An 18,785-nucleotide genomic window follows, 5' to 3' on the forward strand; every position below is an offset into this window, starting at 1 on the left:
ACATAGGTATTCCGTGGAGTGCACCAGCTTTAAATTATGTTTGTTAAACAGATCAGAAGCAATAATACAGGCTAAAGACGCCAACAAGCAAAACAAGATGTCAATGGCCTGCGTTCTCCCTCAATCAGATGAGCCAAAAAAGTCCTGAATGTGGAAAATTGTCTAGGAGACAGGACAACAATATACCTGATCCAACAATTGCAGTCTCATAATTTGGCTAAGAAAAACCCATGTTCTCAAAGACCTTCAAACAAGTAGCAGACTGTATTTACAGTAACGATTAAACCTAAACCTAAGCTGGACTACTTTAATTATTGCCAATTTTGATTCCATCACCAGCCATTGGGTTTCTCCGGAAAAGAAAGAAAGGGGGAAAAAAAAAACAGCAGTTTTAAGCCACGGGTTCACGCTGCCTGCCTAGTTAATTTTCTCGATATAACTTTTTTTCCCCAAAGGTTTCTCGAAAAACTAACACAATATACACAAGTTACCCATGTCAAACGTCCTCTCAAAGCACAGCATACGTGAGCATGCATAGGAGTATAAAATTGTCCATATAGAGACACGACATATATCCATTGAACCAAACTTCTGTTACTTTTTGTGCAAGTACAGAAAAGATGCATACAAATGATCATTTATCTTATACTGGAAACCAATAATCTTTCATCATTACTAAAACTGATGGTTAATACAAAAGTCTAGTGATACGCCAAAAACTACGAAAAGGAAGATGCAGAATTCAAACTCAATCAACAGTTCAAGAAAATAAGGTCGCAATTGGAGAGATGACTCTTAAGTTGAAACTATACTAATAATCCAAAATGGCTAAAAATATATTTGAAATAAATCTTAAGAAAAATCTTTCCTTTTGAACTCGATAGTGCCTACAAACACAAAACACCACCTCTTCATTTCACGGTGGCATGTCTCCACAGAAATCAGCAAAAGCCACACGATAAGAGATTACCATCTACTGATCCCTTATATTAAACTTTTCATGCTATATGACTTGCTGATCTCTAAAACTCTCATGTACCACCACAAATAAATTCAAATTCCAAATAATTCCAGATTTAGAAGGTGAGTATGCTTGATTGATAGATCAAACTATTCATTGATCCATGACCTATGCTCAATCATTTTACCAATATCATGACATTGTTCAAGGAAAAAATTTCAGCCTATAATAAACTGTCACATTAACAAACTTCAGCACGTCATTGAACACAGAAAAATCTAGGTACCAAATATGCTAAATTTGGAAAAGATAAAAGAATCATATTCCACATAAATCTTCACTCATATTTAACTCCCTTGAATGAAGCATCTGGAAAATATGCTTGGCAATTCTATCATACTCCTTTTCACTAACTCGACAACTGCCAACAACTAAGAGAGAGTGTGAAGGGACATTGTGGAGTATCAGCGCTCAGTTCAGGTAACCTTGAAGACATACTATCAACCCAAGCCACTTCAAAGATAACTAAATGAATCTTTTTTTCAATTATTGTGCAAAGAAAATGCAAGATACCTGCTAACAAATTATGTCTGCATCTGTCTATGGAAATCTTCAGCAAAAACCAAATGTTGAAACAAAGGCTCCTTTAAATTGAACCAATTAGAGGACTAACTCTGCCACCTAACTCACAGTCCTACCAATTATCAGTAGAAGAATTTCAAAAGTTACACTTCTCAGCTACAGTAGGCAAGTGTACAACATATGATTTATGGATTTGTCAATCCAAGACTACTGAAAAATTAATTACCATATCAACCCTCTACCATTTAATCTAGCATGCCAACAATGTTCAGGTGCGTACACTAAATTGCACTGGAGATAAAACCAGATAATATGCGCACATTCTTCACCCACAGACAAGGAAAATCTGAGAAGGGAATATTCAACTCTTATTGAGAATAAGTTCATCTGATGAAGGTTTACAGTGGATCTGTATTCCTGCTGACTATTTTCATCATCTAAGAAGCCAAATCTCATAATTGGACCTTCCAAGTTCTTCTCTCCAGCTGCCATTAAATGTTACACGTATAAAACCATGAAACAACAGCTCAATAGGCTGTTAAAAGTTTTAATGCTTGGACAATCATGTAATACATGCAACCAAAAGCCAACTATGATTATTAAAGTATCCCCTGGATTTCATACTAAATGTGTAGCATGCCTGTAGCTAATTTATGGTTTAAGAGATCAATAGATCAGCTTCAGAAAAACTAATCACCATCAGGTAACCAATTTCATTACAAGCACATAGTTTGAGAACCACAAATTTGAATATGTTATGACACACTTTTAAGAAGTAAAAGCTACTAATATTACGATTACATTCGCTTTGAGTATTACCAAGAATACCATCCTACAAGAAACTCAGCAATATTCTCGATGAGATCATCACTCTGCCTTTGCTTCCGGTTCACCTGCTTTTCCTTCGACCTTAGCTTCTCCGGAGCAACAGCCACCACCATGGTGATGATGATGGTGATGGTGGTGGTGGTGGTGCTGATGGTGCTGATGTTTTTTACCCTTCAACTGCTTCCTCATATCATAAGCATCCTCCCCATCTGCATAGTACTTGGCCTCCACATCATGAATTTTGTAGCCCAATGTCTCCGTGTACAAATTAAATGCAGCCCTATTACTTTTTCTCACATGCAGCGACACATATTCTGCTCCATACACCTGTTCCAAAGCAAAACAAGAACAAACTTGGATACCAAAAAAGAAACAAAGAAAAATATTTTAAAATAACAGTCAAGCATTTTCACTAAACATGATTGAGTATATTTTAAACACAACAAAACTCATTCCTTGAAATGCATCAAAGTATCGTCACAGACCCAAAATAAGAGGTATACTATTTCAATCCCCATTCACCAATTATACTGACTCATTCAAACTTAAAAGAGCAAAATACCGCATTAATAGGGTGCTAATAATCCCAACACATAAGCAGATAATCTACTCCAAAAGGGTGCTAATAATCAGCACCCAAGCAGATAAGGATTAATAGGGTGCTAATAATCCCAACACCTGGGGATTTTATATTTTCTCATGAGAAACCAAGTGCTACAGACAACTTTATAGCTTTCTAACCCATAACCAATTTGTCCCTGGTTCAGCAATATTAGACAATTGGAAGGTTCAATCAAAACAGAATTTGTTTACTATCAGACTCCACAACTTGAACACGAGTTAACATAATATAACAAGAATCCACAAAAAGGCTAAAACTTTCTTGCATACTGGTGTAAATGGGAACAAAAAGGACGAATCTTTCATCTTAAATCAGATTTCCCAAAATCAAATTCCCCTAGAGTTGAGTTCTAGCACTCAGGACCATGATAAGTACATATTCAAGTACTGTTCAGAATCATTGGGATCCTTGAATGACTCTTTCTCCAATCCTCCAAAGATGGAAACCTTAGTTGATATTCTACTACCAAAAAGAACCAAACACATTGATCTAACATAACAGTCAAGGAATTTTATTAAACATACTTAGATATACATAAACCACACAAAACCTCATTTCCTTGAAATGCATAAAAGCAACATCACAAAACAAAAGAATTCTACTGTTTCAAATTATTCCCCAACCATACGGATTCAATAAAACTTAAGAAAGGCAAACAAACCACATTAAAATTGTGAGCTACATAATTCCAAAACCTAAAGTAGACAATGGACTTCCAACACCACAAAGTTTCTCAAGAAACGACTGTATATTTCTCATAAGAAAGTACTACGGGCAATTTTACAAGCTTATGACACAACACAGTTGTCATTGGTTTGGCAAAATCAGATTATTGAAATATAGAGTCAAAAGGAGAATAGATTTTTCTTCACGCAATACTATCAGACTCCACAAAGAGAACAAAAGCCAACATAATTTAACATGAATCCATATAAAGACAAACTTTCTTGCATAAGGCTGTAAATGGATACACAAAGGACGAATCTTTCAGCTCAAATCAGATTTCCCAAAATCCAACTTGCCCTAAAGTTCAGTTGTAGGACTCATGACCATGACAAACTACATGTTCAAATATTCATAACTCTTGGAATCTTGATAGACTCGTTCTCCAATCCTCCAAATATGAAAATCTAGTTAATATTCAGAACAGACAGCATAAACGAAAATCATCCGAAGTCAACGACGATTCCATACCTAAACTCAAACTTCCTTGCATAAGCATGTACTCTAGGGGAAAAAATGACACAATGAGCACAACCCATATCAGATTTAATCAATGCATCCAGCTTAAATTTTAAGGGGAAAGAACCAAAAGCAAAAAATAACATAGAACAAAAGAAAGAAAACCCACTTGCTCCATGGCATTCTGGGCAGCAGTCATTAATTTCGTAGCTAAACCAAGTTTCCTATGAGTCCTCAGAACAGCAAGAGAAGTGATATGGCCATGGCACTCAGAGCTTTCCTCCTCCATCTTAGCCAACACATATCCCACAATTTTCCCATTATAATCTTCAGCGACATAGAGGAGCTGTGGCCAAGAAAGTATGTGGTAGAAGTAGTATTTCATCTGGTAATTCTCTGGTAAACAGAAGAGATTGCAGGCTTGCATTGCCAATAGGTCATCCACTGTTGCCTTGCGAATACAAACCATTGTTAATTCCCTTCGATGATGGATTTTGATTGGATTTCGATGGGATTTTGAAAAGGGTTTCTGGCTTCAACAATTTTCTTGGAATCAATGAATACAAGGGGGTGGAAGAGGGGATGAGCAGAACCAAGTCGCTATAGGAAATAGAGAGTGCTGCTTTGGACGTTGGAAGGTGGCTAGAAAGCCTAAAACTTCGGGTTGGGTTTTTCGTAGAATGGGCTTTCATTGGACAATTTTCAGTTGGGCTGGGTCAGTCATGTTTTGTTTGCTGATTAGTTCGGCCCTCTAAAGAAAATAGAAGGTGCTCATATTGGTGATTATTTTGTAAAAATTTGCACCCCTTTCCATCTCACTATTATTATTATTTTTTTTGTTTTATCCTATACCACGATTTTCTTTCTTTTCATTTTAGGGGAGAGGAAAAGATGGTTGACTACATTAAATGTACTTCATTTTTTTTAGAATATATATAAACAAAAGTCTCATATTTGCTTTATGTGAGTATAAGTAGGGATGCTATCTAACCGAGTCGAGCTCGAGTAGCCCCATACTCAATCTTGAACTCGATCACAATCTGTGTTACTTGAGTTCGACCTCGAGCTCGAACAAGTATATAAATTTGGATTCGAGCTCGACTCGATAAAATTAAATTAAATTCGAGCTCGAGTAAATATCAAGTCCGATCTACTCGAGTTCGAGTTTTGAACTAAACTTATAAATATTTTCTCAAAATATATAATATAAATATAATATGAATATAATATAAATATATAATATAAATATAATATGAAAACTCGATTAAGCTCGTCGAGCACTCGAGTATTTATTTTTGGAGTTCGAACTCGACTCATTAAATGTAACGAGTAGCTCGAACTCGAGCTCGAGCCAAGCTTTTGACCAATCCGCTCGCAAGCTACTCGCGAGCGGCTTGACTTGATTGCACCCCTAAGTATGAGTGTATTTATTTCTTTCTTTTTAAATTTGGGAAACATTCTAATTCTTTATAATGTGCACATTCTAATGCCTACCTTATAATTCAAAATTCCAAGAAAAAAAAAACATGTGAAGTTGGAGGATCAGTGGGAAGTTTAGGCTGAAAACCCTCGAAAATACATATCGATATAGATTTTCCAAGAAGCCATTTCTTTGAAACTTTGATTAACTATTGCTTAACAAAGAATTCTTTCTTAGTAAGATTTTGTGCCCCTTTGAAACAATCTTACAGTTAATACTTGACCCACTTTTTTAGCAGGGGAATTATTAGATTTAAGAACCAAAGACAGGGGAGAGGGATCTGACAATATATACTTAAAAACATATTCTTAATTAATACCAAGCGAGATCAACAAGTATCTCAATTTATGTCATATAGCAATTAAGCGAGCAGCCTTTTTAAGGTTCTTCGAAATTCCATACTTGATCTAACATTACAATTTATCCAAAACATTTAACTAGATATATCAATGGATCAGATCTTATCCAAACCTAATCTAGACCCAGTGTATTTGCGTGGGATTTGGATTTAATTTCTTAAACTCAGACCCAAACCCTGTAAAAGAGTTATGGATTTGGATAGGATTTGGTTTTCTATGATTCATATCCAAATCCAAATTCATACCAAACCCTACTCAGACCCATATATACGCATTAAATCCTTATACTATATAAGATTGAGTTTTGGTCAAAGAATAGGTTGAATTTCAACCGCATAGATAGGGGCATTCTGGGAATGTGAAATATTGTGTATTAGTTTAAAAGCTTTAGGTACAAGTTAAGGAAGCATGTATTTAGGTATGTTTACTGAAATGACCCCATTTAATATATTTAAAGTTGTCATTGATGAGCCATCTGGGTATTGATGGAATGTGTAATTAGTATGCAACTGTTTTTGCATTTTGTACAACCCATATATGTTTGTGTGTTGGTGTAATTACCGAAATATCCTTTAACTACCAATAATTCCCCTTTTCAGCCGCAGATAACCGTTTGAGATGTTGCTTTGTCTAAAACGTTTGAATGACAATCGGATTTAGGAAATGTGCCAACGATTTCTCTATCAATTGTAGGAACCCATTTCTCTATCATTTATAATTTGCATTTATGAGCCACAAACGTTGGTTAGTTTATCCCCTTTCAGTTTCAGGAGTTAAGTTTTCCCTTTTCGCCTTTGGCTACAATGATTTGCCTCATCGTTTTCTCTTCCATCCGAGCTTAACTCTGAAATACCTATTATTTCGTCATTAATTACACCCAATTCAATTGCCGAACCATTGGTATGTTAACGCCTAAACGGTTAATTATCAATTTCTCCCTGTTTGCATTCTAAGATTGGGATAATTCTACTTGGTTTCATACTAATCAGCCCAGAATGCTCTTCAATCCCATCTACTCCTGGTGGTTCAGCGTGGGGTTAGATTTCACCCTTCCAATTTTTCAGTTCTTTCCTTAATTTTGTCGATGTGTTCTTAGTACCTGCAATTAGCGACTCTTATCGCGTTGCCTAGCTACAAGATAGGATTTTTCTCGTCGCCAAACCCCAATTAGTTTGGGTTGGTTATAATCTTATAGGTTTGGAACAACAGCAAGAAAGAGCTCTCAGTGGGGATTCTGGAATAAGGTTGGTTAGTTTTATGTGTTGCTCTGCTTTTCTGCATTTTCAACGACCTTCAATTTGACACAATTTTATTGTAACTTTGTGTGAATTGATTGATTATATCGTTTATCTTTTCGTACTAAATTTTATTTCTTCTCACAATTCAACTTTTCGTACTAAAGTTACAATTTAGTGCTAAATACCTCTCAAATAATAGCACTAAAATTGAGGAATTGAGAGGTATTTGGAGCATAATTAGCACTAAATTGTTTAACTAAATTCAAAGGAAAAAGGAAAAATTTTGAAATTTAGAGAAATTTGGAGTAAAATCTATGGGATGATTTTTTAATCACGTCATGTTTATTCAATTGGAGTTCACCATATCCAACAGAGAAGATATCACTATTATTATACTATTAAAATTAAGGGTGCATTTGATAAAACTGAAGTTTGAAAACTGAAATTTAAACCCATTAAATTATTGAATTGTTAAGTATTAAATCAAATACATTCGAGTGTATGTCATATTCAGTGATAAGTGAATAACTTATTATTTATTTTTGGGGAATTCAGTGCCACTTAATTCTTTCAAATGTTCAATTTTTGGTTAACAAACGTGTCTGAACATGTTAAGATTTGAATTCGTTAAGTTTAAGTGTCAAATTGGGTTATCAAATAGGGCCTAAGTAATAAACAAAGAATATACAGAAACAATCATAGTAGATTTGTCTAGAAAGTATTGAATAACTGTCTAATCAGGAGATCCTTTGTTTTTTTCTTTAATATAAATAAAAAATATGTGGAATAAAATTTATAAATTTGGAACAAATTTTTGAATCTTTTATTACACTCTTCATTTATTAACATCAATACAAAGTAATCCATTGATCCCTCTTTGATAGTCTTTTTTTTCATCTGCCCTAAATTATAGTCTTTTTTTTTCATTTGGGCAAAAATTGTTATATAAATGGCCACTCAAGAGACCCTTTATTATTATTATTATTATTATTTGGTCAGGAGTGTAGACAAAATTTGGAGCAGATTTTTTTTTGGTAAGGAATGCCGACGAAATTTGGAGCAGAATTCATACTAAAATGTTAATCTAAATTTATATTTTCCTAATGGGTAAAAAAAAGAGTATCAGTCCAAAACTAGGCACCATGTCTTTTTTTAAAAAAGAATTCATACTAAAATGTTAATCTAAATTTATATTTTCCTAATGGGTAAAAAAAAGAGTATCAGTCCAAAACTAGGCACCATGTCTTTTTTTAAAAAAAAATTATTAGGCTCAGGGCATGGCAAAACAGGAACAAATTATGGCTCATCATGCATTTTTTTTTCTTTTTATTTAGGCTTAGATCATGGAAAAATCGAAATAAACTGTGGCTTGGGGGCATTAAAAAGCCACATGCAGCACAAGGGTGAAACACTAAACGAGAAATGACAAAATACAAAAGAAAGAAGTAGGCAGCAAGGGAAATCTCCTGCCAAAATTACCCCTAAGGTCGCACAAAATCACCAAAGAACCGGCAAAACACCAAGAGGGACGACACTTTACTGTCCCCCTCAGCCTTCTGCGCTTCTAAATAACTAGGAGGTGTACACCGCGCGTACGCGCGGTGTAGAATTCGAAGACTGGCATGCCTAGTTTTGCCCAATAAGCTAATAAGAATCTAGAAAAAAAAAATGAAATCGAAAAGTATAATAAAGGACATAATAGACTATAGATGTAGTAAAGTTATGACCAAAAACAGATAATAAGTAGACTGTCTTTTGACAAAAAAAAAAAAGATAATAAGTAGACTGTAGATCGTCGGTGTAGCAAAGGTACAATTAAAAATAACACAACAAGTAGATTGTCAGTCATTAATCTTGAGATTGTTGATGTTGAGGTTGTCAATATTGAGAGCTTCATCCATAGGCAGTGATTATTTCATGAGCTACATATCTGGTCAGTCTAAATCTAGAAGGAGAAGGCTTGATGTAACACATAACCATATTTCCCTGTAGAGTAGTCAGGAGATGTTGAGTTAAATCTACATTTTGGTGGAGATAAAAAAAGAAAGTACTATAAGCTGTTGAAGAAATAGAAGGAAACAGTTATTACATAAAAAGAAATGATAATCACTTCTGTCTGTAAATAGTAGAGCTTTAGTGGCCTCCAAATAGCCTTGATCAGCTTTATCCCTCTATAATCACCACTCTCATATGGCTTCTGAATCAGTTTTTGCCACCTATAACAAGCAGTAAACAAATTTCAGCAAATGGGAAGAGCGAAGGAACAAGCTCATTTGCGTTATAATGTTGATTAAAAAAATAACAATAAACAAAAAAAAAAAGATTTGGCCATCTTTAACTCTGTGAACAATTTTTCTAGGAAATGTAACGCAAAAACTGAATAGTAACTGCTTGTTTTTAAATCATCTCGAGCATCAGCCATAAAATTGTCAAAAAAAAAAAATAATAAGCTCACCAAGCCTAGTTACACCATGGTTCAACATGCAAGAAGTAAAGTAGGTTATAAAGGTCTTCCAACTTGTTCTGCAGCAATTGATAATGACCTTAATTGATACATGCTAGACAATAGCCAGTGGTTTAATAACAATCAGGAAAAACATTACTCCGGCACTTGTTCAACTAATGCCAGAATTCTTTGCTGCTGCCATACCTGAAGAGGGGTACCAGTAAGACACCACATGCAATAGGATGACAATTTGAAGGCAGCCTGGGCACCTAGAGTTTTATAGGACTTGATGGTATGAGCTTCATCCAAAACCACTCTGTACCAGTCAACTCTGTGGAAAATGCTCTTCTCCCCATCCTGTGTTGAACATATAAAATAGTAATCATTAAAAATGTTTCAACAGGGGAAAAGAACAAGCAGCATTAGCCATTGGATTTAAGTGGTGGAAACTTAAAAAAATGGAAATGGCCAGCTTTTCATTCTTATAAGCTACAAGTAAATGCATTTTGGTGGTGGAAAGTAACAAAAAATGGAAATAGCTAGCTTATATTCTTACAAGCAGCCGTTAAGACACTGTGTGTGGTCAAGATCACATTAGGTTCAGCAATCACTCTAGGGTCACTGCTCCGATCCCCACCAAAAAAGACAGAAACGGAGATGCTATCTGGCTTTGAGTGTGTTTCAAGTTCATCCTGTTCATTCAGTAAATTCTTATTCACAGAAGACGACAGTATATCCTTGTGCCTATCCATTAACTAACATACGATCAGAAAATCAGTAATGCAGTTTCAGAACAATGTAGCTAAACCTATTCAGAATGCATACAAACTCAAAAAACTTTGTTATTCTGGCTGAATCAAATATATTATAGGGACTCATCTTCCACTGGCCAAGCAACGCCATAGGACAAATAATGAGGGTGCTGCCTTTCACTTTTCTAAAAGGTTTGAGATCAGATTCTTTTTTCTTTTTCTTGATGTACTCTGTATCACCCTCACTTTTGGCAATTGATTCTTAATCCTCAGGGTACCTCTGCCTTGCCTTGCAAGAATCAGAGCAATAGTCATCACAGTTTTCCCAAGCCCCATTGCATCTGCCAAGATCCGCAGAATATTCAGCTTAGAATATATAATAATTAACATTGATACTCAAATGGACAGTCAGTAACAGTAGCAAGAGAAACTTGCCCCTCCTCTTGCCGTCTGTGTTGCTATTGGAAATTGTGTTGCAGCTTCCCAAGAGAAAATGTTAACATATATTGTGGGAGCCCTCCTGAAACAAATGATCAAATAGTAGCATAATCAAGCTTAAGGCAGTTAATGCTCAAGGATTTTATAAGCAGCTGCTCTTTTTTTTAAATATTTCAAGGACAGAAATACATATTCATCACATATACGATACTCCAACAAGGATGAAACGCTTTTGCCCCCTTTCAGCATAACCTACATATCAACTAACCTGACTGCGTCGTTCTTGTCGGCATAACATTTGTATGATCCTTCATTCAAGTTGCAAAACCAACAGGAATATCAGATGATTTGCTGGTCCCATCTTTGTTAGTCGACACATCATTTATTATTTGAGAATGAACCACCATATTTTTCTGAATCAATGGGATATCTGCAATGGCAAATCCTAATAAGGTGCCCAAAAGACACAACATTATCTTAGAAGTGGAGAAGAATTTTTTTTAAGTACCGGAGATTGAACAAGAAAAGCAAGCAAAATAATTGGTACATATAATAATATTTGTGTCTTGAGAAGTACTAGAAGACTGGAGATTCAATGTAGTAGAAGAATAAATACAGTCATTTGACGAGCAATTCAAAAATGGACTCTGCAAAGAACCAAGAATTTTAGAATTCAAGTTCCGCGTAGGTTCAAAGATGTTAGCTGTATTTTAACATCAAGCACCACAGGTTTGTTCATTGTCTTAAGAGATCGCAATGTTAACTTCTGAAACAGGAGACCATGTCTTAGACAATGCATTTCCATGCCTCCGCTTACAAGGCTGGTCATTAGGTAAGGAATCAAAAGATAGATGTCATTTTTTTTTCCTTTTTCTTCCTTTTTCCAGCATTAGTTTCTATCTGACATTTCTAACGCTGAGCTCTGTCATTGAATGGAGTTGCTGCAACGTGCATAAATAGACAGCCTTATTTTATTAAGAATAGTTTATGAAAGACAACGATACTAAAGGCTGAATAAGAAAAGCTAGAAGAATGATTTGTTGGATGCAGTAATATCTCTACCTCGCGGAATGCTGAAAGATCAGGGATTCAATGCAATAGAAGAGGAAACACAGTCTCTGGACAAACGATTTAAAGACGGAGTGTTCAAAGAGTTAAGGATTCCAGAGTTTGAGTCCTTTAAAGATTGAAGTATGTTATTTGGTTGACATTTTGAGAATCCCAAGTTTGTTCGTTCTCATTGAAGACTGTAATGTTATCTAAAAGGTCAGGCAATCCTTTAGGTAAGACTTCTTTATGACTGTGCTAAGAAGGCTGATCATTAATAGAAGGCCAAACGTTCGGCCAAAGATGAGAAGACAGTTTTTTTTCCAACACTAGATTCTGGTTGACCTTTTGTAACCTGAACTATGTCATTCAATGGAGCTGCTGTAATGTGCAAAAATAGATGGCTTCAATCGTAAATGGCACAGAAATGTGAAGCCATTCAAAGATAATGATTTGACACAAGGCTAAATAAACTAACAGATACAGAATAGACGAGTAAAATACTACAACGGCACATATACCTCGAGGAGTAAAACCATAGCCTTCAAGAGTAGCTTGCTATCGCCCTCAAGAGTAGAACCAGGAAAACAAACACCAGCTTCTATGCAACCAAACGGTACCCTATGAACATAAGAGCGTGAGGATTTCTCCCTTTTTTTCCAAAAGCCTGGCTTCACGCCTCCGACATGAAAGCACAGCCTTCTCACTCTGTGACATTTCAACATACCATTTTTGACGAATAGTATTTCTATCCACCTGACTTAAATGACTAAGAACCATCAGTCCAAAAAAAAAAAAAAATCAGCCAATGGCAATTTACAATAGCCACCAAAAACTATAGTCGAATGATTGCAAAGAAGAACAAAAACAACATTTACGAACTGCTATAAAGAACATAAGATATATGATACAATGAAATAAAAAACATGCATGCATACCAGCCTATTGCCAAAAAGTAAGAAGCAAAAAGAACAGAGCATAAATTTTTTAAACCATGCATGGCAACTCTTACATGCGAGTTAACAACTATTACGCAGAGGTGATACTCATGCATGAACTAAAAACGGAAAAGCAAAAGTGGCAACTAAATAAAGAATGTACGACAAAAAGAAAAAGCAAACAAGACAAATAAACAAGCATCTGACCTGCAACAGAATTCCTGTCCCAACAAATGATAAAGGATTAGCTTCAAAGAAGGCTCCTTGCAAGAATCAAAAGGCCAGCGAATTCTACAAAGAAAGGCATACCATACGGATGTAAAACAGGCAATCACAAGAATAGAAAGAAAAACTGAAAACAGAAAGAAAAAGGCAGGAAGTTTAAAATGAACTCGCCACAACGGCAAAAGCATATACCAACATCAGTTATAAAAAAACGAGGAAAAAACTTGAAGTCAGTTCATAAAAAAGACAACGTTACAAAAGCACTTAGATAACAATAGTCCAAAACACATAAATCTGTAGCAAGAAACTCACCAAGGCAATTTTCCTAAAAACTCATCCAAGCTGTTTTTGTCCCAAAAAACTGCAAAAATCTCTTCTAAACTTGAAAATCAAGAAGGCTACCGATAAATAAAAATAGTTCAAGCAAAAAAACAACAATAGGCTATTGATTTAAAAAATCATTGATAAAAACTATTAAACATAACCTCAAACCTGAAAAAGATGCCTCCTTTATCATTGATCCCTTGCTCTATTGGGAAAAAACAGAAAAACCCACAACACGGTTTCTTCAGAAAACAAAAAAAAAAAGTACAAAAGAACTCGGGCATAAGAAAGTGGAGGAATTAGAAGAATCAAAACTTTTAAGCATACAGAATGTACTTTAGAAAAGGAAACAAAAGACTTGCAAGATGTCATCAGGTTGCCGGAAGTAATTTCCAATTTGTCACCTGCAATATCAGAAATATGTAAATTAGACAACTACAACCCATTTAAAAAAAAAAGAAAAAAATGAGGGCTAGAGAAGTTCTGCAAAGGAAGAAACAAGAACCTTTAAAAGTATATACATAAACCATCTTTTTTGGCTTATCATTATTCTCCATCAGAAGACGAAGACAAAGAAAAGAGAAAGAGAAGAAGGGGGCTTTCTCGTCGGAGAAGAAGAAACGAAGAGAAAGAGAGAGAGAGAGAGAGAGAGAGAGAGACGATGAACAAAGAGGGAGGGATAAATGATGGTTCTGATCCAGTAGGTGTGACCAAAAAAGCTGACATTAGGTAAGGTGGGAAAGAGACATAGGCCCAACCGCCCAACCACAGTGTTTGAAAAAGAAAAAGGACTATTACTACTATTATCACTCTCTTTAGTGGGTTGGATGCAAGCAAAAAGACTCGGTGGCTCACAAACGGAATTTACATCCCAATTTCCAACCATCAAGTCACGTGAGCAGCTGGAGGACGACAACATTTCAGCAAATCATGAACTGACACGTCACCAAAACCACGCACCCTTGGAGACTTTCCTAAGCACTTAGTCTACCTTAGGTTGATGAATATATGCAAATAGAAAGTTTATGTAAAAAAAAAAATTTTGTAGAAATGATGAGTACTTGGATAGCAGAAACATAATATTGAAGAACAAACTCCGCGTCCTACGCAACATACACATGACTAATTAAAAAAGTGTCAAAGGACTCCAAAACTATGAAATCAATCGACATCTCCGTTCACTCGATCAAGACTATCCTTTGAGAGATTCCCATTTGACATCTGCCCGAACGCACCAAGTATTACGGCAGAGATAGAATTTGCATGTCCCACATACTAGTAAACAGTCATCATTAACTTCACATCTTGGAAGAGGAGGTTTTCCCTCTACTCTAATCACCTCATTTGATAGTAGGATCCCAGAAGCAAGAATTGCAAGAATTAAGAAAGAAATGAGCCGCATTGAAGATCCCTTCATGTATTCCGATTTTTGAAGGATGTAGTAAACGAAGATAATATGAAGCATGTTATATATATATATATATAAGGGTTAATCACGTTTTATTCCCTTAAAGAATATCTTATTTTTCAATTTATCCCTTAACCTTTAATTTTGGTCACTTAACTCCCTTTAGGATAAAATTGCCCTTGCATTATTTTAACTTTTCATTTATCTTGTTTTCCTTTCTTTTATTTCTTTTTTCCTTTCTTCTTTATTTAATTCTTCCTCTTTTCCACAAAAATCTTCACCTTAATGATTGAAATTAAAAAAGAGGAATTGCAGAGATCTATCTTCTCCTTAAATGATTAAAATAATATTTAAATTACTTTCCTAAAATACAATTTTTTAGCCTTTCAATTCTTATAATTTTGGATTTTCCTCTTTCCTTTCTAGTTTGTCATTTTATTCTCAAGAAAATATCATAAGATGAAATTGTTTTTGTTTCTTTTATTTCTTTTTCTCTTTCTGCTCTCTTTCATCCTTCCCAATAGAAATTCCATTTCAACGAAAATTTTTGTTTTGAGTTTGTAATTGCATATTTCTGGGTGAAGGTTTAAAAGACATCAAAAACTAATTTTGATTTTTTGTATGACGCCATGTGTCACAAATTTCAATTGATGATTATTAATCAGGTCACAATTTCATCTTAAGATATTTTTTTGGGAATAAAATGAGAAACTAGAAAGGAAAGAGGAAAACCCAAAATTAAAAGAATTGAAAGGCTAAAAAAATTGTATTTTAAGAAAGTGTTTGAATATTTTTTTAATCATTTAAGGAGAAGATAGATCTCTGCAATTCCTCTTTTTTAATTTCAATCATTAAGGTGAAGATTTTTTTGGGAAAGAGGAAGAATTAAATAAAGAAGAAAGAGAAAAAGACATAAAAGAAAGGAAAATAAGGTAAATGAAAAGTCAAAATAATGCAAGGGCAATTTTGTCCTAAAGGGGGTTAAGTGAGCAAAATTAAAGGTTAGGATGTAAACTGAAAAATGTGGTATTCTTTAAGAGAATAAAATGTGATTAACCCTAAAAAAAATTACTTACCTACTATTGTTTATGTACTCATGGAATTTATTTACTTTCCTGTCACTATATTTTATTTATTATTTAACTATGAAATATATGCAAATAGAAAGTTTATCTAAAAAAGATTACTTACCTATTATTGTTTATGTACTCATGAAAGTTATTTACTTACCTATCATTATGCATTATTTGTTATTTAAATATACTAAATATATGCAAATAGAAAGTTTATCTAAAAATGATTACTTACCTATTATTGTTTATGGTTAGATATAAATGAAATAAAATACCATTCTTTTGACCCCAGGCTCAATATAGCTAGGCTCACTAATTTGTAACTCAAACTCGACGCAGGTAATGGTCTAATTCGAGTAGGCCCAAACTTACATAATATATCTTTCATGTTAACGAAATCTAGTTAAACGAAATAACCAGCTTACCCATAAGCAATCTATGATATCTAAATAAAGTCGCAACATCAAAAAAGTTTCGAATTTGATGACGAAAAGTATTATATTTTACATAACATTCATAAATTTATTGACTAGAGATAGAAAGAACAAAATTTCCCATAAAATTATTCATTTAAAATACAGTCATTTTAGTACTTTAGTAATGGGTACTAAAATATTACAATCTATTTAAAATTACTTTAGTAATGGGTACTAAATTTATTGACTAGAGATAGAAAGAACAAAATTTCCCATAAAATTATTCATTTAAAATACAGTCATTTTAGTACTTTAGTAATGGGTACTAAAATATTACAATCTATTTCACAATATATCTATCAGAGGGGCCAAATTCACGCCTCTCCAAAACTGAATCAATAAATCCACACCCCATGTACTCCATGGACAACAATTCTTTCATCTATTAAATTTATTTGATTCTTCTTATTGTTACAAGTATCATATGTTGACAAAACAAAAAAAGGGAAAAAATGTTTCCACTTAAAAGAGAATATTTTGAAATACTTTACAAGTGTTTAAGAATATTAATTTTTAATTTGTATTTTAATTTAGAAATCCAAAATTTTCAATTACAAATAAGCACATAAATAGCAAGGTCTGCATATTTAAAATCTCAATAGTTTTCAAGATGGAACATTCAATCACAATAACTTTTTCGTGCAAACATCTATAATTTGATTATGTATAAATTAGTATTAAAAATTCTTCAACAAAATAAAAGTAGTAGGCTCATAAAAGGAAAGAAGAAAAGTTATATTAAAGTAACTTCAAAAAAATATTGGAATGATATATACAAGAAAGAAATTTCTCTATAGAGCTAACATAAAGACTGAAGGATATAATATTTTTCCTTTAGAAAAGATACAATTGTTCCTTTTTATGGATAACTTTTTTATACATTATCAGTGTATAATTTTTTTTACACTAGCAAAGTTTAAATCATGGCACATTGCATTAATTCAAATTTGAAATTCAAATCATGCATATGTGACATACATCCAAAACTGCTAAAAAGTAAAATAAATCACTACATTGTTAGTGCACAAAAAACTTAATCATTTTTTTATTGTTCCTGTTTTCTTTCTGTAGAAAGATAATTTAAATGCTATAAATAGTTTTGGTTTAATGTATAAAAACTAATGGCACTAATGTCTAACAAATGTATAGGGCGAGTATTTAGTATGGGGGAGTATGGATTATGCCTCTTACTATATATGCCCTAATATATATATATATATATATATATATATATATATATATATATATATATATATATAATATGCATATGTGTGTTTGAGTGTGAAGTATCCCACCTAGACCTAGAGTATTTGCATAGGATTTGAATTTAATTTCTTAAATTAAGACCTTGCTCAGATCCAAACCCTATAAAGGAGTTATAGATTTGGGTAGGGTATGATTTTCTATAATATAAATCCAAATCCAAATCCATACCAGACCCTGTCCAGACCCATATATATGTAATTAAATTATATAATTTAATTACATTATATAATTTAATTACATTCATGATCTATATATATATATATATATATATATATATGGGTCTAGGCAGGGTCTGGTATGAATTTGGATTTGGATATAGATCATAGAAAATCAGACCCCACCTAAATCTATAACCCTTTTATAGGGTTTGAGTCTGGGCAGGTATATATTAGTAAGAAAAAAATATCAAATTAAAGAAAAGTGTTAGATCAAAATCTCTGTCCTGTAAATTATAAGAAATTTTAGTATATATATTAGATATCAAAATTTTATATTTTAGGTTTCCTTGAGGATTTCTAAAATAGCTTCATTTCTTCCTCTAATTCTATTATCTAGGAATGCCAAATCAATTGGAGTATTGGCCTACCTACGAACATCAATTGTAGAGACTGCTCTAGGGTTACGAAGAGATTGCTCTATGGTTATCTAGGCTACGTAATTAGACATGGCGGCCGTCTGGCTGCCCGCCTCCATCGTTGGACCTTCAGGAACGATGGAGAAGTCTTTTGCGGCTGTTGTGGCTGAGGGCGGGGATGTTTCTCCTACTCCAGATGTGGGTTCTCTAGGGCTAAATCGCGGAGAGCTAGCGCTGCTACTCTCAAAGAAGGATATAATGGCATTGTCTACACTATATAAAACATTTTAGTTGGGCGATTCCCTCTCAGCAGACCGCCAATGGATATCATCCGAAAATTCTTCATCTCCTTGGGGTCGAAAGGTTCTTGTTCGGTTGGATTACTTGACTCCCACCATGTTCTTATTCGACCAATTTTGGAGGAAGACTATACGCGGCTCTTCGTGCGAAGAACATGGTTCATTCAAAATTCTCCTATGATGATATCTAAATGGATTTCAACGTAAACAAGGAGGCCTCTATTGCTCCAATTTGGGTGCCGCTACCCGCTGCTCAAACTGGGATCG

At 34.1% G+C, this 18,785-nt stretch overlaps 2 protein-coding genes across 36 annotated transcripts; both read right to left on the reverse strand.

Annotated features, from left to right (window-relative positions):
• Nucleotides 1–2,222: 2,222 nt before the first annotated feature.
• Nucleotides 2,223–4,786, reverse strand: LOC113732367 (N-terminal acetyltransferase A complex catalytic subunit NAA10). The gene is made up of 2 exons (XM_027258081.2): nt 4,345–4,786; nt 2,223–2,698 (listed from the first exon to the last, which is right to left on the reverse strand). The coding sequence occupies exons 1-2, from the start codon at nt 4,642–4,644 to the stop codon at nt 2,411–2,413; spliced, it is 588 nt and encodes a 195-aa protein (XP_027113882.1). The 5' UTR covers nt 4,645–4,786; the 3' UTR covers nt 2,223–2,410.
• A 4,176-nt stretch (nt 4,787–8,962) lies between these two features.
• On the reverse strand, nt 8,963–14,244 carry LOC113729602 (uncharacterized). Of its 35 annotated transcripts, XR_011840689.1 has the most exons (13): nt 13,928–14,211; nt 13,759–13,826; nt 13,591–13,627; nt 13,411–13,479; nt 13,081–13,164; nt 12,663–12,704; nt 12,457–12,556; nt 11,157–11,333; nt 10,886–10,970; nt 10,255–10,791; nt 9,903–10,055; nt 9,342–9,468; nt 8,963–9,238 (listed from the first exon to the last, which is right to left on the reverse strand). XR_011840689.1 is itself a non-coding variant. In XM_072080313.1 (12 exons), exons 1-7 carry the CDS (start codon nt 13,977–13,979, stop codon nt 11,307–11,309), a joined length of 432 nt encoding a protein of 143 aa, XP_071936414.1. In that variant the 5' UTR covers nt 13,980–14,244; the 3' UTR covers nt 8,963–9,238; nt 9,342–9,468; nt 9,903–10,055; nt 10,255–10,791; nt 10,886–10,970; nt 11,157–11,306. The 35 variants fall into 35 exon arrangements, 6 of the variants coding, with proteins under 6 accessions (XP_071936414.1, XP_071936413.1, XP_071936416.1 ...); XR_011840684.1 differs by having other exon boundaries at nt 12,457–12,704; nt 13,411–13,459; nt 13,785–13,826; XR_011840675.1 differs by having other exon boundaries at nt 12,457–12,704; nt 13,411–13,474; nt 13,785–13,826.
• Between the last annotated feature and the right edge of the window lie 4,541 nt (nt 14,245–18,785).

Source organism: Coffea arabica, chromosome 2e, assembly GCF_036785885.1.
Source record: "Coffea arabica cultivar ET-39 chromosome 2e, Coffea Arabica ET-39 HiFi, whole genome shotgun sequence".
Taxonomy (NCBI): domain Eukaryota; kingdom Viridiplantae; phylum Streptophyta; class Magnoliopsida; order Gentianales; family Rubiaceae; genus Coffea; species Coffea arabica.